At 43.3% G+C, this 21,644-nt stretch overlaps 1 protein-coding gene across 1 annotated transcript; it reads right to left on the bottom strand.

The window, feature by feature from the left end:
- Positions 1-613: 613 nt before the first annotated feature.
- cdk5rap1 (CDK5 regulatory subunit associated protein 1) lies at positions 614-20,994 on the bottom strand. Its single transcript, XM_022226183.2, has 10 exons — positions 20,588-20,994; positions 18,339-18,442; positions 17,592-17,727; positions 16,424-16,634; positions 14,679-14,799; positions 13,383-13,756; positions 12,499-12,685; positions 12,175-12,324; positions 4,615-4,761; positions 614-3,708 (listed from the first exon to the last, which is right to left on the bottom strand). The coding sequence occupies exons 1-10, from the start codon at positions 20,988-20,990 to the stop codon at positions 3,601-3,603; spliced, it is 1,941 nt and encodes a 646-aa protein (XP_022081875.2). The 5' UTR covers positions 20,991-20,994; the 3' UTR covers positions 614-3,600.
- Positions 20,995-21,644: the final 650 nt, after the last annotated feature.

The raw sequence follows: 21,644 nt of genomic DNA, 5'->3' as shown, positions 1-21,644 counted from the left end.
GGTGGGTGTTATACCAGGAATAGAAAGAGACGTCGCTAATGGATCCGTGGCGTGCTTACCAGGTTTATACGAGGTCCTAAAGTTTTTAGTCGTAAAGTGGGAGGAGACGATATGGATTTTACGAGCAAATCCTTCGAGTAGAAATGTACGAAAGACTGTCAACACCGTATTAATTTAACCACCAGCGTTATGTCTGTCCGTACTCGGAGTAACAACACTGGCTTTGAATTCGGTATATAGTAATCTTTGAAAGGATTATTACTTGATTTTGTTTTCCCCCTGTTTCGGTCGGGGCGGGACTGAATGGACAACTGACTGATTCGTGTACTTTTTCACAGAATGAAAATGAAGTTGTTTTATTGAATTTTTTTCCCATGCAATGGGAGAATAAAACATCTGGGCAGAGGTTGGGTTCCAGATTGGGCTGAGGGGCAAATTTCGCTGGCTTCTTGATCAATTCTTTTCGTCTCTGTGCGTTTGGGATCTCCAGGCTGGGCGACGACTTTCACCGATTATGGTTTCCTCGTTTAAATCATTGACCTTTACTGCCCTCTTGAAAACTACGTGTACTTGAGACCAGGAAAGAGAGAGAAATCACAGACACGAGCAGTGCTGAAGGAACAAACAAGCAGTCACTCGTTTTTATTCGGTCACGTTCCTCGTCAAAATGTCAAAGTGAACTACTATAACGGTCAATACTGTTCTTAATTTTTCAATCAAAGTTCCCTCTTCTGTGGCGCAGACTTGGCCTGAAATGCTGCCTCTCGCTGATTGCTTGTTTGACATAAAAAAAAATACAGCCATGGGTTGGGGCGACATTAAACGACAAAACTGTGAACGAAGCCCCTTGAAGTTAAAATGTTCATCGAGAACCGGCTTCAGTACCAAAGGGAAATTATCGTTTCATAGCTCCAAGGTCAAAATGCTCCACCACAGGCACAATGGTCGACCAGTTTTGCATTAATTCGAGAGTAAAGTTTCATTCATAATTCAAAGGGCTACCATAATTTCAGGCCACGCTCGAGAAAGCACGCCTTCAATTATTACGGCCGCCATCATCGTGCCACCAGCATTAAAGGATGACGCGAGGCTAAGGTCAATAAGACCCCCTATCGGACAACCACGCAAAGCACACACAGATAGCAAACACGGCTGACGCAATAAAACCAGTATGGACACAAGGTTTGGTGTACAATCGAATCTGCTGGCAGTCTCAAATTACGTCCAGTACTTGAGATGAGGAGCGCATTCACTCCGTGTACGTTTACTATTACCCTGAACATCTCTACGGACGGGACCCTGGGCGAGAGACCGAGGCGATAAATCTCGCAGACCCTGGGCCAGGGCATGCCAGTTAAATTCCACCACTGGTGTGGACACTCCGAGTCGACGTTTACGGTACACGTGCACTGATTGGTGGAATTAATGAGCCAATCACAGTTTGATCCTCAGTCCACGCGGTGACTGTAAAGTCAAAGCAAACACTAGTTTGTTGGGCAAACATGAGATTTTATACTAGACAAACAAAACCAACATGGGCAAACATTAAACCTTCTCTGCATCGAGTCTACGGACAGTATGTTGCCTTCTGACGAGGTAGCAATTCACCGCTCGCTAACATTTTCCCGAGGATTCCTGATAACCGGTGATAGTTGGAACAAAACCCCCGCATATTTCTCCATCCCTCCCGACCACCCTGCTGAGCCGCCAAACTATTCTCAGCTCGCACCCTCCCCCCGGAAATGTACTCTCCAGGCCCGCCGGGTTCTCTCGATTCATCTGACAATTAATAACCGTGAAGTCGAGAGGGGAGCGCGTGCACTCGTGTTGACACAAAAAAATGACTAAAAGGGTCTGCGAGACTACCTTTCCACTTCCCGAGTGTTGTCCCACCGTCCGACCGTCACGCAGCGCTCTCCTGATATCCGGACTCTGTCCCTCTCTTACACGGAGTACTTGTATTTGGACGTAACCAACCAGCATTTATTACCTAGATCCCCCATTTTTTCTCAAGCTTCAATGAACCGAGCTGACTTCCATTGTTTAATTTTACTTATCAACTTTGCGAAAATCTACAAGGACTTTAATTTCCATACTGAATCCTCGACAGCGGCAACCGAGTAACGTGCACCATGCGGCAGCCGCAGGCCTTCGGGCACAGCAGAACGACAAATATGTTTGGAGTCAATTGTAAATATCGTAACATTTACATTTGATGAGCTCCAATATCACTGTAGTCTTTTCTTTGTGATAAAAAAACCCGGTGCCAGTCATCTAGAAAAAAAAACGATCTCCTAAACTCATTAAATCTACAACACTGGATGCTGTATAAAATTCGTAAACCTCAAGATCAGATATGCGGTTCACGGTTGCTCGGCTATTGTTTCAGCTGCGTAGGGTCTGACAGTGGGTGAATGCCGAGGCCCACTCCACGCCATGTCTAGGGAAGAAACAGGAGTTGGGACAGCTGAACAAGCACAAGATCATCGACTATGGGAAGCAAGAACACAGACAAATAAAAATACAATGTATACCAAGTGGGGACATTTCCCTCCATTTTACGAAGATGATGTTTCCTGTGTCTAGGCAGACTGCTGGGGTGACCCGAGCCCCCCCCCTTCCCTCCTTCTCGACGAAAAAAAATATCGGCAGCAATATTTATCAACTTCGCACTTTGGGTCATATTCGCACACCCTAATAAAAACATTTGCCACTGTTTGGTTCGGAAGGAAGGATTTATAGAGCCGTAAAATTTATGGTGTTGGCACAAGAGGGACCTTTGGACGCTCAGGTTAGAGTCTCCGATGGAACAAGCGTGTGGCAGCCGAGCTGCAGTAAAAAGGTGGATATTTATTTGGGCAGGAAATTCAACACCCTCTCAGGCGGAAATTCTACACTTTTAGACAAACCAGCACGAGACATACCAAAATGAGGCATATACATGCCCCCTTGTCGGGATGAAGTCAAACCAAAAAACAGACGGTAAAACGCGGAGTATGGTGGTGGAAAGATGCTGGTACGCTTGGGTAAATAACATAAACATTGGACCATGAAATCGAAGCTGGCAAAGCGATGCTCGTACTTGCACCGATGACTAAACCTACTTTGCGGGGTTTTCCAAAGTTATAATCATTTTTCCATCGAGACTACTGACCTACATTTCCTGACCATGATGTGATCAATTTTTTTTTTACTTTTCAAAGAAGAGGGGGAGGATTTTAATGCCCGCAAACAAAATGACGAGTGCTCATCACTCAGATCTCTCACGCAAACCGGGTGGAAAAACTAAAATTGTGTGATGACTTTCAAAAATGGAAGATGGCTGGTGGCTGACGGAATTGAGGATGGCTGACGTGCAGAACAAGAAACTTTTCATTCCCCTCCTCTCCTGAAGGACTTAGCACCACCCTCCTTTTTCTAAACCTCTGTCTAATTTTTATAACCAAGGTATGCCATTTTACAGGTCTTTGATTTGGAGGTAGGGGGTACATCTTGTGGGAGGTGATGTGTCTCAGTTTGGGTTGTGCATATGCTCGATTAAAAACAACAATGTGGGCCATGAAGTGATCGTTTGATGACCGGGTAAGCCACCTCGGGAGGTCAGCTGTAAGTTCCCACTGCTGACACGTCCTCCGTGCGGTGGAACTCCTTCAGCGTGGTGTGGTACAGAGGCGTTCCCTTCAGAACCTGGGAGTTGCAGCTGTCGATCTGTCCAGGACAAACAACGATTATCCAAAAGCAATCTCTCAACAGTCGATCGTAAAGGTGGATTCAAGTGTATCGTGTGGGGCGCTGGTGTACCAGCATTTGTGAAAATAGAAAGTTTGCAATGAAATTACAAGCTGATAACATTTCAGGCCTCAAAAATCATTATAAAAAGAGTCAAAAGTACATAAAAACCAAATTCAACATTTACAAACAGCACTGCGGACAGGTCTGCCTCTACTCAGAAATGCTTGAGGTACTTTGAAACTCCGAACATCCTATTCCATTTTTTATGCTGATGACTCCCGCTGATGAATTCGCCACAGGTGGTCAATTCACAAGACCGAGTTCCAATTAGCGTAGACAATCATTTTACATGCCTCTGCTTGGTATACACTGGCCTGAATATTGCTGGTACGTTTTGTGGAAGCAGGGTGGTAATCTGATGCTCCCAACAGTTGAAAGAGGAAATACGAGATGAAAGAAAACAAGCACTGAGAAAATGGCATTCTCGGGGGAATGACCTCCATCAGCCCCCCATGAAAATTATTAACCAACACACAACTGTTGATCTTTCATTGCAACACAACAGTCATCAAAATTACCACTGTGTGCACAATCTGAATACACAGCAGTGGACAATGGAACAAAAAGATTTTCATTCAGGCATGGGCCTCGAGCTCCACCAAGAGAGGGCGCTATTTTCTTAGCAACGGAGGCTCCTTTGGTCGAAATTGAACTTTGCTGGTTCACGAATGACTAGGAAATGCACGCGTCACGGTCGCATCGCTACCAACAAATTGAACACTCCTGACCAACACGGCTCTTTTCAACCAATGAGGGGGTGCTCCTGCTCGATGCGGATTGGCCCACCCCCTCCAGAAGTAATGAAAACAGAGCGTGGCTTACATGGACTGCGACGTAGTCGCCTGGTTTCATTGGCGAGGAATCGGAGGCATCGCTCTTCAGGCAGTTCAGAACTTTGGTATCGGGAAGGACAACTTTAATATTGCCATCATTTCGTCCCACAAGATCCTTGTCAGACCTCTTACTGACCTGAAAGAGAAAAGAAGAGAAAAATATTTCATTTTATCCCATTTCATTTATCTCTCTGCATCCCACAGCGCATTCAGCGCCAATTATCGGATGAAGTGACAATTAAGAAAACAATGAAAAATGTTCAGTTTTAGAGGTGGGAGGAAAAGCCCGGATAAATATTCCCGGGAAAACCCACAGAATCAGGCAGGGACTGAAAACCCAATCCACATGCTGATATAGGTGGGATTCTAACCCGGGTCGCAGAGGTGGAAGGTGTCCAAAGAGCCATCACCCCAGCCTCACTCCCCTCACAAAAAAGTATTACAAAATTAGGCAAACAACAAACAAAAACTTTGTACAAATTTTCCCAACGTGTTCTAAACCAGTTTTAGATTTTTCAAGTGTAAAGTGGTTTGCCTTCCACACAAACATCACTAGGCTGAGGCATTTCATTTGGTTTATCGGGTATTTAACTGGCTCGATTTCCTCAATTGTCGCAATCCAAAACTGGATCAAATGAAGGATTACAATGCAGGCTACAGAGGCCCTGCTCTGGGGCATGCGAGGAGCATGGAAGTGGAGTTTTTAAGTCTTTCAATTGAGTCGACAGGCAGAGCCTCTACAATATTCGTTGGTCTACAGGCAAGATTTCTGTCATCCTGAGATCAGTTTGCAGGAACCGCTCGGCACTCAAAATCGGCTCTAAACCTGTGCACAAAATCAGGCTGCCAGGCCAAATGTCTCGTGGTGCTTCCGACGTCAATTTGCCAAGAAATGGCAAGTCAGCTCCTCCACTGTGCCCACTGTAACTATTTACAAACCATTCACAAAGTGAAAGTTGATGATCCAGTGCATGTAATCAGAAATAAAATGAGGGGGGGGGGAAAGGTACTGAATGTGACGGAAAATACTGAAATTGAAAAAAAGGAAATAAAAAACCACACAAAAAATGTCTTATAAGTTGATGTTGAAATGCAAGATACAATGAACACATATCCAATGCAAAGGGACGTCAATATGGCCGTCATTCATCACGGCAAAATGAACGCATTGTGTCGTCTGATCATAAGTCCGCACGCTGCCCCCTGCTTCATATCCTGTCGGCCTTTGCCGAGAGTGAGATGAAGAATAGGTCTATTGCCAGCCACATTTTCAATTAGTTTGAAGCCAAAAAACCCCAGGAAACTATGCGTGTGTCCACGTTTATTCATCGCCATAACAACACTATTATCGACTACACTTTTGACAGTGATTTCATCACAAACAGCACAGCTAGTCATCTGCTGCACCCCGAGCGCAAACCATGACCTTTTATGTTTCGTTGCACTGCTGGGCAAAGCCGTATTACAACAGACTTCTATTGCATTTCAAGACTTCACAGAGTTCCATTCTTTTGCTTTCCTCCTTCGAGTAAATTTAGAAATCAATGTCGATTGACAGTGGACAATGGGAAATCCTAGCAAAGAAATTCCACTTCAAACAAATTTACAATCGCATACACACTCACAGGTATCAATTGCTGGGGGGCATTTTTTCTTTCAGAAAACAAATCAATGAAAAATACTAATTTAAACTCCCAGAAACTTAAAGGTCTAAACAAGGCCATTTTTTTCTTCAAGTTGGTTTCATACAATCTTAAACCTTGCAACATAAACATTTAGAAAAAATACAAAACAAATTAAGTCCAATAATCCTGGATGCTGCCTTTTCTTTCCTGGTGTTTTTTTCTTCCAGGTTTCGTATTTCAGATTTGTTTTCCTGGCTTGGTTGGGTTCGGTTTGGTCTTTAGTTACAGGCATGTGGCCTAGCAGCTAGGGTTTGTGACTACCGATCAGAAGGTCTGGGGTTCGAATTCTGCAACTGGTAACATGTTCTGACCCTGGGCTAGTCACTTCACCCCTTCTTGACTCTCTCCACCCATGTGTATTAGTGCATATCTGCGGGGGCAGAGACAATATGTATACCTAAATATCCCCTGCCCACGGGTATTGCTTGACGATTGGCGTAATTATTGTAAAGAACTATGACATTATTCGTACGATGGAAAGTCCTACGTAAGCATCAATCACACTTTTTATTAAGTACAGATGTTTCTGCAAACACTGTGTCAGCAAACGGAAGTCTTTTTGTAGGAAAAACGCTGTGAGGTACCAAAACTATGAACAAAGAATTTTAGCTAACCGACTCCAGACAAAGCAAGACCTAACCAACACCAAGCCAGTCTCCAACACCGAGCCAGTAACACCAAATAAAAAAAATAACTTCCTGAAACATGATCATATTCCACAACTGAATCTAATGCAAGGTCCCAAAAGAATCCCACACACAGATGCTACAGGAAAGGGAAATTGTATATCAAGGTCTAATGACTATTATCGAAAGGCGCCATGTTCAGAGGCAAATAATGAGGGTTGATAAGATGTCCCTCGAAATCAAAACAGAAACTTACTAAAGCGAGGCATCAATGAACAAAGGACAGTGCCCTAGCCCTGCCAACCATTCAGGGATGGTAACGAGGTCATTGTATTCATTGGTTTCCTTGTTCACAAGTGAACTCAGCAACCATCAAGTGCTGGCAGAGGTAATTTGATTTCGGGGTTTCTTGGTTCATCGAGTTAGAATGGAAATCCTCCTTTTCCAGGATTCTGTCACTTCTGACGGCTTTTGCAGCTTTGAGGGTTAGAACCTGGCCGTACACATTTACAAACACATGCCAAAATGAATAATTGCTTTCATCTGTTGGTTAAACACTCAGCTGGGAAAGGTCCTTTAAACTCATACTTTCTTGTCCTGCAGTGGTCAAGTTCAGTGGCAGGAGTGAGATGAGATATCAGTTCATGCAGCTCCTATAATTTTCAGTAATCGGTTCAGTTACATACAAATGCATCATGAATGAACCCAAATTACTCCTAAGGGATTTGTTTTTGCTTAGAGCCTTCTGGAATCCTGAAAACCATTCACTGGGTAGGAAACGAAAAGCATATTTTGTGAACTTGATTAAAAGTGGCGGGGGTGAGCCTTCCTCAGTCCTGCAGAATCCTAAAAAAATCCAGTTGGATTTGATGGATCTTGGAAGGTTATGGTTGACTAAAAATTTTCAATGCATTTTACAGACTTTGTCTGAAGTCTTACCAATGGATCTGTTTTAAAGGAAATCCAAGGAGTTCACAGAAACCCTACCAATGGTTATAAAATGTAGTGTTGCATGTGACAGCTTTTCCGACTGCAAGTCTAACCCCTCGGTACATTAGACGATTTCGGAAGTCCTCAACCTCCCTCATCAGTGCGTAAGGCACGGTCCACACCATATTCTCACTAACAGCTTCTTGCATTATAGCAATTACAGTAGATCCCATGGGCTGAGGGAGGTCTTAGCTTCTCTGACACCTTGCAGCTGTGATGGAATCACTCTGACTGCATGTACACAGTCATTCATCACGGCCCGATGCCTTTTCTGACAATCTTCCCCTTCAACGATCGCATACAGGTTTGGGGCAAATAATTTCCCACAGGTGTAAGACAGCATTTATCACTCGAGGGAAAGGAAATCTATGTTAATGGATTAAACTGTGCTCACAGTCCATCCATTTCCCTCGGAAATCCTCCATGGTTTTCGTAGGAGGAGCAATTTAAATTAACAGGTTTTCCTCATGTAAAAAAAGGATCAATCTCGGCTGATAAATTGACTGCACAGCCTTGTGGCAGTTTATTAAAGTTGCAAATTATGTTCCAGGAAGGACAATTTTTAATCAAAGACATGTGCAATCAAGGTAAACACGGCGCCGGTGCAAAATTCACTACGCATCTGCCATCCAGTGAGCCGCTTCAAAAATTCCGACCACTTGCAACGTCAAAGCCCGTATGAGTGAATGAAACACTAACGGCCTGGCATCTGCACTGAGGTCTGATAACAGAATTACATGTCCCATTTGGACTGTCTTGATTTCATTAAAAGCTGCTCTCAACCCGTGGGCCCAAGATACGGAGGAATGCAAATGCAATTGGCCTAATGACAGGGTGAGCGTAAACATTATCGATGAAAGGTTGGTTAAGTGGTCTCCTGCGTGACATTTGTCTCTCTGGCCAAAGTGCCGCTTGCTCCATATTTTTTTTTCACACGTGTCCTTGTAAACGTAGTTTACGCAGATGGGAGTCAGGATGGGTGGAGGCAGGACTTCCCTCCCCCACTGAAAAATTAGAAAACAAAATGGCAAAAAAGACACAAAAAAGCCCCAAAACAAAGAGATGAAAACAAAGAGATAGAAACTGAAAATTACCAATTAACTCGAAACTTAAAAAAAAAATTAATTTCGGTCCCATCCACTGTTAATGGTGTTCATTTTGTTGCTGGTGAGCGCTTCGCTCCCATCGACGCTCGTGTTTGTGTCGGCAAAAACCAAGAACTAACCAGGCATTTTCAACATGGTGACATTTGTCATCACTTCAGGAGTCAAATTTTGCTCAGAACAAAAACATTTTTGCTTAGTAGAAAATAGGGTCACCAGCTAACATATCATGTGGTGCACATTGAAAATCATAATTGGTTCTCTGCTGATTCTGCTCAGCACATATATTTGCTAATGCAGAATTTCTTTTCTTGTGGTTCTTTCCTTGCCTTCCACCTCTGCGATCAAGGTTCGAATCCCGGCACAGTCCACAGATGAATTGGGTTTTCAGTCCCTACCTGATTCCATGGAATTTACCCAAAAAATTCCTCAAGGGTTTTCCTCCCACCTCTAAAACTGTAACTGCTTCTCACTGTCTCTTCTCTACAGGTTTCTTTAGGCTTGCGAGCTGCAGTGCCTGAGGTGCATTTGAAGAATCCTTGGTTTCATTACCAGACACTTCATGATAAAAATGATAAAAGATCTTCTCTGACATCAAGTCACAAGCGTGTTGAAAGGATCTGCAACAAAAGCATCCACTATTCGCCATTTTGCTGACAATTGGTCTTGTGAATGATTTTGTTACTGGTCTTCTGACAGTCTTGACTACACTGAAAAATAATTCAGGCCGGGAAACCCAAGACTGCAAGAAATTGTTATACACTAACCACAAGTTCTAAATACCTGAATTAAAATGGTGTCAAAAACTGGTTCACTCCAGGCCAGAATACCGGGTAAAATCTACTAAACTGCACAACCGGCAGCACAAATATGTCACTGGACCTGTAAAAGTTTAACTAGGCCAGGGCCAAAGTAAACAAAGCACGTGCAGCTGATGTGAAAAAGAGGCACCACAGGACGAAACCACAGAGAGCGTGCTTGCTGAGCCTCGTTCACTGTCGGATTTGGGCCGAGGGGTAAAATGGAGAACACAGATTGCACAGCAGACGAATACCTGCTCCTAATCATGAACGCTCTCAATAAGATGGTCCTCTTCATGGAACACTCCATGACTACCAGTGAAGCAACAACATAAAATACCCATTAAAAGGTTGGTCACAGAGAGCATGTCATATGCAATTTAATCACTTTTCTATTTCTCATTGCTATCAGCATTTTCCGCCCCGGATGTGAAATATGTTTCAGAAAACATGTCCCATTGAGAAACTTCAACACCTGCACAGGCCTTAATGTCACTCCGCATTCTGCGCTTGCAAGTGGGAAAATTCCACGCTTATTTTGCTTGGACGGTGATCATCAAGCCAGCCATCTCATAGTCACCCTCGAGGTAATAGCATCCGGCGATCTCCTCCTTCCCCTAGTGTGCATCAATTATAAAATCTAGACAGCCAATCAAAAACGGATCCAGACCACTCAGTTTAAAGTCCTGTTCACTCTACCTTGCTGTGAGGCCAAATAGCATCCTCTGCAGAGTGTGTGCACAGAGCCTTCATCGCACATAACCTCTCCTTTTTCCTTAGTTCTACGACCCCAATTATCCGTCATCACTGCCGGACGGCTAGGCGATTCAATCTGCAGACGGGAAGCACAGCTGTGACAGGGCGGCCAACTAGCTCGAGCCAGCCAATGAGGCATATAATGAGGGCCAGAAAACCATTCTGGGGCGCATTAGAGGACAGAGCGAGCATCTCCCAACACCTGATGCCGGGGCAAAATTCAACCAAGGGGCCCAACAAGTTTCTCCGAGCCCTTCAGACTAGGCGCCAGATTCAATTTCGCTTTACTCGGGACAGGAGCACGTACTGCAGATTATTAATTTTTTTTTCCTGACTTTTCGCCAAGTGCTACCTTTCTTTTTTCAATGCTAGTGCTTTCACAGTGAGGTCATAATGTCCTGATTTCCTTCTCCAACTGGTAAGATTGCCACCTGCTCCTCGTTATGCTCAAACAGTCTGGACTGTGGAGAGTCAAACGTAAAGGGAAAAAGGGAACCAGGACACCTTCACATTCAAATGCAGCTATCTGTACAGTCTATGTTCACTTTGTTTGAAAGTATCAAGAGAAAACAAATACACATTTTATTTATTTATTTATATCCATTTATCCAACAACGCATTTAGTGCCAATTACAGGATGAAGTGACAATTTAAGAAGACAGTGAAGAAATGTTCAGTTTTAGAGGTGGGAAGAAAACCCTGGATAAATAGTCCAGGAAAAAACCCTTGGAATCAGGCAGGGACTGAAAACCCAATCCACCTGCTGACCTAGGTGGGATTCCAACCCGAGTCGCAGAGGTGGAAGGCGAGGAAAGAGCCACTACACCATCCTGACTCCCTACATGTAAACACTGACACAGTACTTCTGTTACGGAGCCCTTATAAAACAGGTTTGCTTATTAACATCTTCAAAGCATGCCATATTTTCACAGATGTGCCTGAACTCGGTCGTGTCATGGCAGCGTCCCTTACAAGCCCATTACAAGTCAACACTGGTCAATACATCTGAAGTTAAGACACAAGCTACATGTATGCAAAATTAGATGAAGGCATCCTTTGTCGCTGTTCATACCTATTTGAATCGCATCTGATTTGTAATTGACATTTATCACAAGTGGTGAGAAACATCTAAAATAAAAAGTTCTACAAGTGGATCTACTAATCAGTCTTAGGCCACATTTGAATCACTTGACCATAGCCAGGAACAACAAGGGCGGATCCTGAATCAACTTTTCGGGGGATGGAGGAACTTGTTTTTGGATGGTTAAAAAAAAGGCAATTTTTCAAGTAACCTTTTACGACCTTTCTGAGGGGTGGGGCTGTATATTGGGGCCTTTTCACTCACTTTTGGGAGGGGGGGATATGAAATAAGCCCAGAAAAACTGCCTTTCTCTCATTCTTTTCGAGACTAATTTTTGGGCTCCTTTTTTGGGGGGGGGCCACAGGCCCCGTTGGCCCCATTCCCCCTTCTCCTCTTCCACCCTTGCAAGTCAGCCCATGGGGGCCAACTAGCTAGCAGCCGAGACCCACTTTCCCACAGACACCAGTGTCATTCTCGGCCATGGCCAAATAGTTTTTAAATGACTCACCCCTTCGATGAGCACCAGCTGTCGCTGGCCCAGCTGGGCCGCGTTGGCCTCCCCCATGCCGTCCCGGCACAGCGCTATGACCTCCCGCAGCCGTCTCTGCTTCACCTCCTCCGGCACGTCGTCCTGGAGCCGGTGATAGGCGTGGGTTTTCTGCAAACAGGAGAAAGTTTTGAAGTTGTTTTGAGGCCCTGATGATTTCCGAACAGATGTAATAATGCAGCCAACCGGGAAAAGCCAACCTGCCTGCCATAAAGAAATGAAACATCCGATTTGAAAGTATGAGACAGAAAAATAGGAAATGATGCCACTGTGTTGATTTCTCACCTTTCTCATGCTGTAGGCGAAGAGGAAGGCGTAGTTGTAGCGGACAGATCGCAGCAACGATAAGGTGTCTTCGTGTTCCATTTCTGTCTCGCCACAAAACCCTGTGATGAAGTCGCTGCCAAGGGATACCTGCGGAATGGTGCTCCGGATGTGATCCACTAAATCCAGGTAAGCCTCTCTTGTGTAGCTGGAAGATATAACAGAACATTTGAGTACGCTGTTGCTCAAATGTGAAGGCAACTTATCTCCAAAAATTTCCTCCAGGGTTAAAGTATAAAATTGAATCAACGTTTTAAAAAATACACTGCACTGAAAAGATTAAGGCATGTAGTTGTCAAAAAGGGACCTGCAACCAACGACAAATTTCCAAAATACAACTGAGAAAATCACAAAGCCAAATCAGATGTCAGAAGGCGGCAAGTTACAAGAGAGGCACAGTAAAAAAGAAATTGAAAGAGGAAGTCAGAGTTCACATGAATCACTAACTAGACTTGATTGTAAGTAATGAGACTTGAGTTGGACTTCTGATTGACCTGTTATAGACTTGTGACTCATTTGTGATTGACATACGACTGGCATGTAACTGACTTGTCGTCGGCTTGGGATCCATTCACATTGGAAATATGATCAACTCGTCAGTCAGCTTGTGTTTGACTTGTGATTAGATTGTGATCGACTTGTGATAGACTTGTGATTGGCTTTTGATTGACTTGTGATTGGCTTGTGATCAACTTGCGATGGGCTCGTGAATGGGTTTTGATTGACTTGTGATTGACTTGAGATTGGCTTGTGATTAACTGTTGTCTCCAACCTGTTCCTCTCAATCAATTATAACGTGCCTCTGATCTAAGCTCCTCTGTGTCCTTCAATTCAATCTCTCTTACCCTCTACGCATCCTCTTCAGGACCTCTGTGTTGCCACTCTGAGCTGGCAGGTGCACCTGCTTGCAGACATTGGGGCAGTCGCGGATCACGTGCAGCACCTCGTCCGGGAAGTCCTTCGGGTGCGGGGAGGTAAACCTCACCCGCATCTCCGCGTCCACCTGTGCGACACGGGCCAGAAGGTCGGCGAAGCGCCGCCCGCCCTGCTTGGGCTTGTAGATGGTGCGGAAGCCCCTGGCCAGACGAGTGGAGCCATCGTGGGCGGAGCCATCGGAGGTGGCAGCTTCGGGGGCTGCATCCGACCCGTAGTGCATCGCCTCAGAGGTGTCCCGGTAGCTGTTGACGTTCTGGCCGAGCAGCGTCACTTCCTTCACTCCCTGCAAGGAAGACAATGTCAACATGCAATTCCTCCTCCAAGAATGGTGCTATTAGCCCCACCCCTTCCATCCTCTTAACTGTCTCCCCCCCAAAAAAAAAACCTTGGAAAAGGATTTACTGGATTGCGAACTTCTGCAAGAATGCAGGACAGAAAAAAATTAAAAACAAAACTTCAAAGTAAGTAACTTAGTAACTTATCCAGGGCTGGCGAAGAAAAATATTGAAATTGGTGTCTTTTTTCCAAAAAATTTTAATACTGCATTATTCAGAGTTGTCTGGATTTCCTGGTTCACGTAATAAAAGAAAGCTGGCCTAATTAACCTTAATTTCCAGGGCCACTTGGCTGGCATAGTTCTTGAATCCACCCATCTCAGCACTGCAGTGACCCATGGGCAGCACTCCTTGCTCACCAGTTTCACGAAATTGGGATACCAAATTCAACAAGGAACACTGTACCATACTGAGCTCATGCAAAAAACAGCACACTTGTGGCTGAGTCCATCACAATTCCCTTTACAAGTCCAGTTGCAAGTCCTTTCGGAAGACCATGTAACAGGGTGTACAACGACAGAGGAATCCTTGTGACACAGTTTGTTTGTGACTTACATGTAGCTTGAGACTGGATCAATTTAAAATGGACTTGCAGGGACTTGTGATGACCTGGACTACGACACTGAAACTATGCCTTTGGGCAGATTTAGGTCCTTCGTGACTGAAATGTGTGGAACACTTGTAAGTATCGGATAAGGAACAGATTACACACTATCTGAACAGGTTCATATTCACAGGGTCAGTGCTTGGACCAGGTCGGTCTGGTGCCAGCCCGAATTTTTTGTCGTTTTCCTCGTGAGGGGGTTGTCTGTGTACACGGAACCCACAGAGGCAGGACCTAAGTGGGCTGCACTGTGATGCTCTGCCCACCTGATCAGAGAGAATCCTGACTTCCTCTAGGATGGAGGTAATGGGCCGGCTCCGCTCTCTGCCTCGTGTAAACGGGACGATGCAGTAGCTGCACATGTTATCACACCCTCGCATGATAGAACTACGACGACAGAAAAAAAAATTACAATAAAAAGTACCCAAGATCTCCAGGGAGGAGTTCAGTCATGCGTTTGGGAGGGAATCGATACAGCATGTGTCAAGGTGAAGTGCGGGCACACTTGTGGTCTAGACGTTGAGTGCACGGTTGCTTGTATCCTTCAACGAGGCACTTGAATATCTTCTGCAGACTACTGTACAGGCGAGTGTCACGTGCGGCCAGCCATTTTGCTTTTCACGCATGATTGAATGCCTACGGCTGCCCACTGTGATTGAAATCGTTGCCTAAGAAATGCATACAAGAATACTTTAAGCCTGTGGATCGGGGGTAACAGTATCACATGACATGTAACTTGCAGAACATTGAGACGGTTAAGACTGACATACAAGCGCGTCCATTTCAGGTCATTTCACAGTGAAAAACGATACAAGATCAAATACATGATGAAGATCAACTTTGATAATGATTTTGATGAAATGAATATTTCACCCTTCGTGGCAATTTGGTTACAGGGGCTGTCACTAAAACCTTAGCATGGGTGTAGTTTCAGATATTATTTTCATTGAGCTTTTTAGAAAAGACACGTCCTTGTCAGCCAAGAGGACAGGATTTGATTTGTCTTTCATAACGACGCAGTCTCAACCAAATGTGAAGCTACATTGTATGTGCTGTGATCATATTTTCTTGTGGTTACCATCTGCCTGGTGTTTCTTTCGATCAGGTTTTTTTTTGGCCTGAACAGAGATACAATGCTCTGTATAATTTGTTTATCAACTGAATACGAATATCTCAATGTTCGTTTTTCTAACTGAGAACATGCTGGCAAATTCCCAGACAATGAAATCCTTTGTGAACCAGAGGTGCTCTGAAAGAATTGAAAAAAATGAAAAGGCCGAGAGGAATGCCGTCAAACATGCCCTTTCACAATTACAGTCTCTTTGGGCATGACAGCATTGACACTTTTCCATGAGGTTTTTTGAAGGCTGGCATGTTCAATTTAATTCGCATTTATTGCTAATTGAATTACACAGTTTGCACGTCGCGCCACAGCCCTGAGACCTTTTTTTCCAGTCACTCAAAAACTTCTGATTGTTGAGGAGACAGAGATTGTCGGGAGACTCCCGCGGCATACTAGCCAGATGACAGGTGTCCCCTGACGTGGCCTTGTAGATGAGTCCGAGTTAAAGTCTGGGGGGGGAGGTACATTGTACACTAATTTGATATTCCCTCGTGATGCTGAAGTGCCAACACAGTGTCCTTGCTGAACTTCAGACCTCCCCGTAAATTTTATCATTTACCGAGGATGGCTGTAAATTGTCCTTGACGTCGGCCAAACATCCAACAAATGTGAGGAAAAGAAACGAGTCTCCAAAGGGCCCTGCATGCTAGATTCGAATCAATATATTCTAACTTTTGGCTCCGCACTGCGGCAAGTGAAGCTTGATGTTTGGCACAGAATAATCGGTGCGATACTGGGCGTGAGCTTCCCCAAAAATTCACTGACCTCAAAGCAATAAGCGAAAAGTTAAGAAATGAAACTGGTGTATGGAAAACTCCATCAGTGACTCAGAAATGGCTTAATAAGTTTTAACTGAACAATCATATAAAGTGCAGATCCGGCACTCACATGAACGCTGACTTAGAATCCTGACTCAGTCGGACGGGCACGACGTCGGCGTACGTCTCGTCCATGGATAGCATGACGTTGATGGCGGCCTGCCCCGAGTGGGCCACGGAGAGCAGCCTGGGTAGGTCTCGGTAGGCGTCGGGACCAGCCACGATGTCCACTATCTTGCTTCGCTCCAAAATCTCCTTCTTCAGCCGCTCAGCCATACAGCCTGATACACAGAAAGGAGGACAGAACGGCGACACGTGAAAACACTGCTGGATGTTAACTCCTTGCTATTTGAGATTTTTCTCATGTCTTTACCCTCGCCACAGAGTGTACTGGGAGAGGTAAAACCTGATCAGCAAAGATCTCAAATGGATCTACATGTAGTTTATTCAGTAGACATTGATGGAAAGGGTTACTCAGTTTACGTTAGCCAAAAAAATTTATTTACTGTGCTTCCTGTTTCCCTACTTTGACGGCACAACCCTTAAATTTTTGTGCTTGGATTGTGAGAAAATGAGAAATTGGACAATGAAAAGTAAGAAAAAGGTACCTATTTTGATTGAATGTGGCTCAAAGTGGTTCAGTAGACTTATTTACGCCCACAACTCCATGGAGTACCCTTTGAAGTGCTGTTTGTTTCATTTGAAATACATGTAAGTGCCACCCAACCTCTCAAGGGCATTCTCCTGAGCGGGTCTTAAACATCAGTTTAAGACCAACCAAACACATACTTATTCCCACTCATAAATACCATTTTACCCAGAGTCAAAGGAAATCAATATACGATAAATTTCTGCGGATTTTGTTCATGAATTTTACTTTCATTTCCCCCAAAGCCCCCGTCCATTCTATAGTATATTCCTTGTGCAAGCAGTCCAGAAGAATCTCCTTATATGGACTTGAAGCGCATGTGGCAAGTGCCGCATACCACGTGCACACAGGGTCCAGAGTGATTAGTTTTGTTTTGGCCTTATCAAAGGATTACCATCATTATCTTTCCCATAACTATCACTCAAGGTCAAAAGGAATGCTTACAAGGTAACTTGTTGTATTACACGTATACTATGACACCTCTGTGCAAAGAATGTATTTGAATTTTCAGTGAATAATAGAGCATTTCAGATTTTGGAAAGTTCTGCAGGATGTCTGAAGTGGTATTTCTGGATTCTTAGTATCTTACCCAAGAGGCCTACTTTCAGAGGGGGCTGGTTTTTCCGCCGCCGTCTCTTCAGCGCTTGGAAGTACTCCAGTCGGTTCCAGATTTTCTGCTCCGCATTCTCCCGGATGGCACACGTGACAGCCAAGATAACATCCGCCTGAATGACAAATGTTGATGTGTAACAAAAAAATGAGAATAGTTTCCTTCCAATCCACCACACAAATAAACAAATACAGATTTTAGTTTGCTTAAAGAGACCACAATACTGTAATTTTTAAATGAAAATGTATCCTGTTTTCTACGCATGCAATGGGCAGGGGTTGCTTGACATGGGTGATTCACAGTAGTGCGCCACCAAGAGTTTGCAACACATTGGCCAATCACAACGCACAAAATCTGTCAACCCCTTTCCAAATGCGCATAGGGTCGACAGATTTTGCGCATTGTGATTGGCTAACGCCTTGCAAAATCTTGGAGGCGCACTATTGTGAATCTCCCGTATTCAAGCAAACTTTCCAATGACAAAGATACATGTACATAAAGTTTCCTGACAAGAACTACACCAAGTGCACTTATTTAGCAACAAGTTGGGTTTGTTTTGTTTCAAACTTTTTTTTTCAATATCAATATCCAACTAATCTGAATCATGCAATGCACGGTACAAAAACTTACTTACATAAACATAAACATACATAAATAATAAACAATAAACATTACTTCTCAGACACTATATCTGCCGATAATTATCGATGGGAATGATTTACGTACCTTTAAGACATTGTCCACTTTCTGAAAGCCTTTCTCTTGTAAGATGGCCCATGCAATCTCGGTGTCATTCACATTCATCTGACAACCGTAAGTCTCAAAATACACTGGAGGAAAAAAAATCAATACTCCTAATAATAAATTTTTAGCATTTCACATTCCACGACGTCAAGTCGCAGGAACGAACGCAGTCCAACAAATTTTAAGAATTGAAAGGCAGAATCTAATTACAGCGCTTAAGCAAAAGATTTCTTTTTAAAAATCGATTGATTTGATTAGCTTTAAGATGACTTGGAATCAACTCATGAGTTCCTCCATGTAAACAACCATGTGCAGTCTCCTGCCTCACATCAATCGCATCTGTCTGACTAATTACATTGCTACAATCTGTTCAAGGAAGTCTGGGCAAAATGTAAGACTCAGCAATTGGCAACCACTTTTTGACAGAATTTCACACATTACTTTACACAGGTATGTACATCAACAAACAAGTTCTTGCGAAATCTCCAAAATATTTTTCTGTCTTTAATCAATTATTCCTGTTCTTTCAGCATTTGTCACAAAAGACATTCCTCTATGTTACAGTGGCTTAAAAGCATCTAAGGAAAAAAACTGTACCGCATACAAAAACAATTCACAACAAAACTATCCTACAACAGTGATGCTGTCACGAACTGCTGTGACATTTTTACGCAAAATAGTAACTTAACACGTGAGACTGCATTTTTTCTGTCTGTTGCTACAAGAGGTGGCAGCAAGTCATTTTTTGTAAGTCCAAGTCGAGTCACAAGTCATTTGGTCACAGGGCATGTCAAGTCAAATCACAAGTCATTTGGTCTAAACACAAGTCAAGTCACAAGTCTCTTTGTCCAAAGTACAAGTCAAGCTGCACATTATTTTGTCCAGCTGTAGGCCTAATAAGCAAAAAGAACCCGGCGTCAACTTACGGAGTTATAAGTTACAAGAAAATAGGGGGGTAACAAGTCATTTTTTGCAAGTTCAAGTCAAGTCACAAGTCAAAGCTGGTACAGTATTTACAAGTCAAGTCACAAGTCACAGAAATAGCGACTCGAGTCCAAGTCACATGACTTGAGTCAGCAACTCTGGTTGCTACACATTAGTTCCCTATTTTGTGATCAATTTGTGTGACATGTATCAAAGGAGAGAATTCCCTGTATACAGACAGGACTAATTCTCCCTGCAGCAGCCCATTAGCTATCTGAAAGCAATCAAATGTGCTAAAAAGTCAAATTTAGCAGTGGAAATATTGAGGCATGGCCTTGGAGAACATTAAAGCTTTCATAGGGTTTGTGCACAGGGTGTCAAGCGGCATCCGTACATGGAATTCTTTCTATATCAAATATTGAAGTATTCAATCAAATCCACGCATACACTTGATGATGAATGCATGATAAATCCTTAATCAACTGTCATCACCGCCCAACTCCACTCACCCCCACATATCCCCACCCCACACTTACAAATCCCCACCTCATCCTCCATGTGCAGGTACCACAAACCCATTCCATCCCGCCAAATCTCCACCCTGAACAGCCAAACGCCCATCCCGCAACCCATCCTCTCCTCAGACAGAAGAAAGTACATGTATGATTTGCGGAGCAGCTTAGAAAAAAAAGATTAAAGATATAACTTTAATGACAGGCCCGTATTATGGGCCTACAGTATATTCCCATGATATATACCCTAATGTGGCACATTTGCCTGATTTTCCGGTATTTTTTCCGACATACAAATGAACTCTTCTTTTAATATGTGCCCAAAACAGGAAAAGGATTTTCTGACAATCTTGAGGATGGGTAATTGAGTGGAAGTAATGATGCTTTATAAGAATTTATCAGCTTCTAACTAAGGATTTTGTAAATGTTCAACTTCAAGTGTGCCACATTAGGGAACACTCAGCTGAATTTAAGCCCAATTTCCAGATGCCACAAGTTTTGGATTTCAAACAAAATTTCATGATACTGAAAATGGTCACAAACTAGGGTTCAATGCCATGTATCATGAAGGTACCAGTTTATATCCAAATGAGTTTTAAGTTTTTCAAGAAAAAGGTTTGGCAACGCTGTGCGAGGTAAGTCAAATGAGCGTGTAAGTGCACCACGTAAGGGACTCTACTATCATGACTATATATTCCCTAAGGCTATGCATATATAGCCAAGCCGATTCTGCAGATCTTCATTAATCATCATGAACTGAATAAGGCCTAGGCCTAAAATTCGGCCTTTTTTTACCTTTTCGGTTCACTGCTTCAGTTGAACTCCTCTGAAGATAAGGAACCGTCTCTGGAATGAGGTCCTCACCACTTGAGACATCTTCTGTTTGGTTTGAAGCTATAATGAAATCCTGCAGAGAAGGACCGCCTTCTAACTTGTCACTGAACTCCGCCCTCTTTTTACCAGCAGTCGCCACAGGCGCACGCTGATATGAAACGTTACTGCAGGCACGACAGCCAGTCATCGTCGATTTCTTTATAGGTGCACACTGATCAGAGGCATTAAAAGTATTTTTATTTTCCTCATAATGATTGACAGCCAGATTAAGCTTCCTATCTGAAAAAAATCCTCTGTAAGGAAAGAAAACTGGTAATTTTCGCTGGAAAAATGTCACAGTTCTCTGACAAATGGAGGCAGCCATGTTTAAACTCGTTCACCAAACCTCGCCCATTGTTTCAACTTGATATAAAAATTTTAAAAAGTCTTCCCATTGAAATAAAATACAAAATAAATGTTTATTATATTTTATCTATTAAGATCATTTGAATTAGTTCCTTTTTTTTTTTTGGAGAGCATCATAATACACTATTCAGTTTCTTTGCATACGAGGATGGCTAATTTACATATTCGAATATACTTCCGAAAGTTTTTCGTCCACGCCGCGCCGAAAGAAAGGCGCCTCCTGATTACGCTCAGTGTTCTTTTGACTGGAAATTAAGCATTACAAGACCTCTTGGACATCTTACTTGTACCAAAGATCATTTTTAATTAGTGGTCTGTACCTTGCACACGGAGGAATAAGAACACATGAGCGCACAAGACACTTAGTAACTTCTCCACACAAACAGCCCCAAATTAACCACTGAGGAACGATCCGGTAACGCGTGAACAAAGCAAATTAAATTCATTGAAATGACTGGGAAAAAGACAGACAATATCAAGAAATGACTTACTGACCGTCGATACAAATATCACAACTTCCAAGACTTTTTTCTTCAAAACAATTCCACAATTCAATTTTATTAAAAAAGTATCTTGTCACTGTGTCTGACAACGGCATAATTCTTATTTCGGT

The sequence above is a fragment of the Acanthaster planci genome, linkage group LG15, assembly GCF_054643075.1.
Source record: "Acanthaster planci isolate LZ-2023a linkage group LG15, COTS_SCS, whole genome shotgun sequence".
NCBI classification, from domain to species: Eukaryota; Metazoa; Echinodermata; class Asteroidea; order Valvatida; family Acanthasteridae; genus Acanthaster; species Acanthaster planci.
This window is presented reverse-complemented; position numbering and strand designations above follow the sequence as displayed.

Excerpts from the sequence above, each read along its gene's own strand:
- cdk5rap1 (XM_022226183.2), bottom strand. The coding sequence starts at position 20,990 with ATGGCTGCCTCCATTTGTCAGAGAACTGTGACATTTTTCCAGCGAAAA. Across the intron at positions 4,762-12,174 it reads AGCTGGTGCTCATCGAAGGG|GTCAGTAAGAGGTCTGACAA; the intron begins GTGAGTCATTTA and ends TTTCTCTTTCAG. Across the intron at positions 3,709-4,614 it reads GCGACTACGTCGCAGTCCAT|ATCGACAGCTGCAACTCCCA; the intron begins GTAAGCCACGCT and ends TGTCCTGGACAG.